The following is a 4,340-nucleotide window of genomic DNA, read 5'->3' as shown; positions in this document are numbered from 1 at the left end:
CCTCTGACTTAGCCTGCCAGTACTGTGTAGAACCACTTTGGTTATGCGCTTTGACTCTAACTGTGGTGTGTCTACCAGCTGTGTTTCATCTCTGGTTTGTGTGCTTTTAATTATGATTTCTCTTTTTCTTTGCCCAGCCACACAATCACCATCCAAGATGGCAAAAGCACCTGAGCTTGAGGAGGGGGAGGAAGAGGGACCTTCCACCTCGGGACAGGCTGCAGGTGAGAGTTTTATGTCTGTGCGGGAGACCCATGTGTGTATTCCCCCATGGAGCAATATGGGAGCCTGCTGTGATGCCTCCATTTTAAGTGCTATTAAATTCTTTGTTTGATTTCTATAGCAGAAACTATGGAGGCAAGGCTGTGTGCCATGGAGGCCAGGGTGGCTGCCTTAGAGGCTGAAGTGGCAGACCTGAAAGGGGAGTTAGAGCAGCAAAGGCAGCAGAGGGAGGCGGAAGAACGTAGGTTATGTTCCCCACTGCCCAACTCTTCTCACACTGTGGCTACGGCCACCAAAAAGTGTATGCATGTAAACTAAAAAAATTGGAAAATATGTCTGGCACTAATGTGTACTTTTTCTCCCTCCCCACACAGTTAAGAAGAAGGAGGACGAAGACCTCTTCCGCCGCAAAGTGCGGGGGACCATGGGACGGTTGTGCAGGAGAGTGAGGGAGCTGGAAGGGGCTGGGGAGGGGAGCGGTGGGACCTAAGTTTTGTTTACTTTTTGTGTTTTGGGGTGGGGGGTGTTGGGGGGGTTCCCAGTTACTTTGCCCATTTTTCTATCCCTGTTAAATATTTGAATTTGTTAAAAAAAAGTTGGCTTTCTTGGAGGGTGGTGGTGGTGGTGGGGGGGGTCCAAGTTACATTCCCTTGTTTTTTTCCCCTGTTGAACTGTTTCTGAAAATAAAATGTTGTTGTAAATTTCCTGAAAAAGACTCCAGTGTGACTCCTTACACTTGCACACCTTTCACCCCAAACTCCTAAAACACCTTTAACCTTTAAAACACCCTCCAACCTCCAACCCACACAACGGTGCCAGAATTGGCACAATCACTAGAGAGGGTACACAGAGACAGAGTCAAAAACATAAACTTTATTGAACAGACAACAGCAAACACAGATAAACAGACAAAATGGCCCAAACTAGGAGGGGGAGAACTTGTCCGCGGGTTTAACGACTCTCTTCCCGAGAACAGTCCTCCTTCTCGTTTGGGTCGCGGCATTCTGAGAGGGGGTGGGTGGGGTGGTTGCTGGAGGTGGTGGGTGGGGTGGGGTGGGTGCTGGAGGTAGTGGGGGGGGTGTGGGTTGGGGGGGGGACGTTCACTGTAATCTGAGGAGGGGGGGCCGCCTCCATAACCGCGACCGCCCTCTCCATCAGCCTCCTTATCATTCGAACTTCCTCCACGCTTTCGCGTAGTGAGTTGTTCGAATCTCTAAGGATGGCACAGAATTTTTTGCCCTCCTGGGCCACGAGGGAGAGCATCGCCTGGTCTGCAGCAGCTGCACGCCTGGACTCCTCCTGGCAGTGCTCCAGGATCCTTTCTCCCACACTAGTGAGGACGGAGACGCGCCGCAGCCTGCCGCGTTCCCTGGCCAGCCTCTCCTCAGCCGGGAGAGCGCCCCTGGGTGGTGAGCCAGCTGGCTCGTCGTCTTCAGAAAGGACCTCTGTTGGCAAAAAAAGAGAAAAAGAACTGTTAGTAACAACGAGACAGTCAAAACCCACCCTGGTGCACATGGTGGCCTTTCTTGGTCACATATTGTTAAACCAAGACTCAGAACAATGCCAGGGGAGCACACGGTTATTGTTTGTTTGCCCATGGTGGCCTTTCTTGGTTACATGTTAAACCAAGACTCAGAACAATGCCAGGGGAGCACAAAAATGAAAAGGAAGCACACAGTTATTGCACACAGACATTGTCCTGCAGCCATGGCTCGAAAGGAACAGTTCATGCACGCTCACCATCTTGTATCTGTATCCGCCTGCGCAGGGCAGGAGGTCCAGCCACCCCACGCTCCTCCTCCTCCTGTGTCCCGGGTATGAAATCTGAAAAAAGGGAAAAAAGAACATGATTTAGGACCAAAGTGTGGCAAAGCAAGCTTCAAACCCTAAAGCAGCAACGTTGAGGGACTATCTTCTGTCTCTTGGCAGTGCTGCTGCCCTGCACAAACAGAAAAGCACAAAGCAGTTAAACCCCCCCCCCCTTATTGCAACTGATACTTACCAACATTTGTGGACGCCCCAGAATCACTGTCCTCTGCTACTGCTGCAGGGGACTCTAGGACCACCGTCCCAGGCATCTGTGTCTCTGTGGACAAGAGCAGAAAATAGTGAAAAAGGAGCAAGCATACAACCTGAACCACACAGCAAGCTCCCAAAGAAGTGGCTAGAGCACTGCAGAAGGCCTATGGCTGAGGCATGCAGCAAAACTGTTTGGGTTGTTGTTTAAACACAACCGTTTTAAAAAGCCACCCAAAGCAATCCACAAACATCCAAGCATAGCATGCGTTGCAACGAACACAAGGCATACAATAGTGAAAAAGGAGCAAGCACACAACCTGAACCACACATCAAGGTCCCAAAGTAGTGGCTAGAGCGCTGCAGAAGGCCTATGGCTGAGGCATGCTGCAAAACTGTTTGGGTTGTTGGTTAAACACAACCGTTTTAAAAAGCCACCCAAAGCAATCCACAAACATCCTATCATATTATGCGTAGCAACGAACACACGAGAAAACGATCCCCAAACGTCAGAACACACATTTGCTCAATATAAAAACAATAAAATATAAAATAAAAAGAAAATTACTTACCGGAGGCAAGGGGCGTTTGCTCAGGAACCTCCTCCGGCTCCCCAGGAGCGATGGCCATCAGGTCCACCGTGACCAATTCCGCTGGTCGTTGCTGGACGGGGGGTGGAGGCCGAAAGCTGGACGAGGTGCCCTCGCCGGGATCCTCCTCAGCGGGTGGTTCCTCGACCGGGGCAGCCGGCTTCCGAACCACCTTAAGGCTCCTCCCGACGCGCTTCGGCCTGCCGGCTCCTTCCCCGTCTCCGTACAGCTGGCGCTGCTCCTCGAAGTAGGGGCAGGTGACCTTTTCGTTGCCGGAACCCTTGTTATGGTTCACGGCTCTCATGTACTCCGCCCGCATCGTTTTGGTCTTCGACCGGCATTCAAGGCCGGTCCTGTTGTGGCCCAGGGCACGCATCTTTATGGCCACTTGTTCGAAGACCTCCCTATTCCTGTGAGAGGACTGGAAGGCGTCCTGGATTTTCTCCTCCGAGAAAATCGCGATCAGGTCCCTGATCTCCGCGTCCCTCCAAGTTGGGCCACGGCCGGTTGCAGGGACGGACGAGGCTTGAGAAGAGGATTCCATGGTGCTTTCGCTAGTAGCTGAGCAAAATGGTGGTGCGAGGTGCAGGGTGCAACGGATCATATACCTTCCCGCACACAAAGACAAAGGGACTAGCCGGCTCCTGATTGGTAGAGGGCAGTAGGGGACACGCGCATTGGCCACATTAGGTCACATGTCACGTTCAAAACTCCTCGCGCGGGAACAGGATCTGCTCCTAATGGCCAGATTAGCGCCTTTTGTTTGACTTCTCGCATGCGCTGATTCGTCCACACGCGGGAAGAGCAGTTTGAACATGCAGCGGGAGCCATTTTAGTGAGATGTCCGCCATTACAAAAACGCATGCCGGTGTAAAACCGAGAGCAATTGCAGTGGTACGCGACAGTTCCCCAATAATATTCACCAACCAAAGCATAAATCAATGACATGTAACTGGCGAACGTTCGTTGTCACGCTCAGCGGACAGTTTTTTAAAATGAACGGCGGACGGCGACTCCGCTTGCCGGAGGTCTAGCCGCCGATGGAAGGGGTTGTCCGCACCCAAGCACAACCACGCACCCGGAACCACACAAAGACCCACTACACATAAACCGCCCCTCATGCTGGAATCATTTCTATTGAACCCCTCTAAGCTAAACTGGAGAATGCGAGCGGCGAACGTTCGTTGGCACGCTCAGCTGAAAGTTTTTTTAAAATGAACGGCGGACGGCGACTCCGCTTGCCGGAGGTCTAGCCGCCGATGGAAGGGGTTGTCCGCACCCAAGCACAACCACGCACCCGGAACCACACAAAGACCCACTACACATAAACCGCCCCTCATGAAATCACCTCGAATCATATCTATTGAACCCCAGTAATCTAAACAGGAGACTGCGAGCGGCGAACGTTCGTTGGCACGCTCAGAGGAAAGTTTTTAAAAATGATCCCCGTACGTTGACTCCGCTAGTACTGGCCTAAGGTAGACGGGGTTTTAAGCTATGGGCAAATGTTTG

At 51.9% G+C, this 4,340-nt stretch overlaps 1 protein-coding gene across 1 annotated transcript; it reads right to left on the bottom strand.

Annotated features, from left to right (window-relative positions):
• Positions 1-1,075: 1,075 nt before the first annotated feature.
• Positions 1,076-3,936, bottom strand: LOC143820826 (uncharacterized). The gene is made up of 4 exons (XM_077304120.1): positions 2,811-3,936; positions 2,225-2,308; positions 1,963-2,046; positions 1,076-1,667 (listed from the first exon to the last, which is right to left on the bottom strand). The coding sequence occupies exons 1-4, from the start codon at positions 3,430-3,432 to the stop codon at positions 1,174-1,176; spliced, it is 1,284 nt and encodes a 427-aa protein (XP_077160235.1). The 5' UTR covers positions 3,433-3,936; the 3' UTR covers positions 1,076-1,173.
• Positions 3,937-4,340: the final 404 nt, after the last annotated feature.

This window comes from Paroedura picta, chromosome 11, assembly GCF_049243985.1.
Source record: "Paroedura picta isolate Pp20150507F chromosome 11, Ppicta_v3.0, whole genome shotgun sequence".
In the NCBI taxonomy this organism is placed as follows: domain Eukaryota; kingdom Metazoa; phylum Chordata; class Lepidosauria; order Squamata; family Gekkonidae; genus Paroedura; species Paroedura picta.
This window is presented reverse-complemented; position numbering and strand designations above follow the sequence as displayed.

Coding starts and splice junctions, on each gene's coding strand:
- LOC143820826 (XM_077304120.1), bottom strand. CDS start 3,432: ATGATCCGTTGCACCCTGCACCTCGCACCACCATTTTGCTCAGCTACT. Junction 2,047..2,224: donor TGGGGCGTCCACAAATGTTG/GTAAGTATCAGT, acceptor CCCTTTTTTCAG/ATTTCATACCCGGGACACAG. Junction 1,668..1,962: donor GCGGATACAGATACAAGATG/GTGAGCGTGCAT, acceptor TTTTGCCAACAG/AGGTCCTTTCTGAAGACGAC.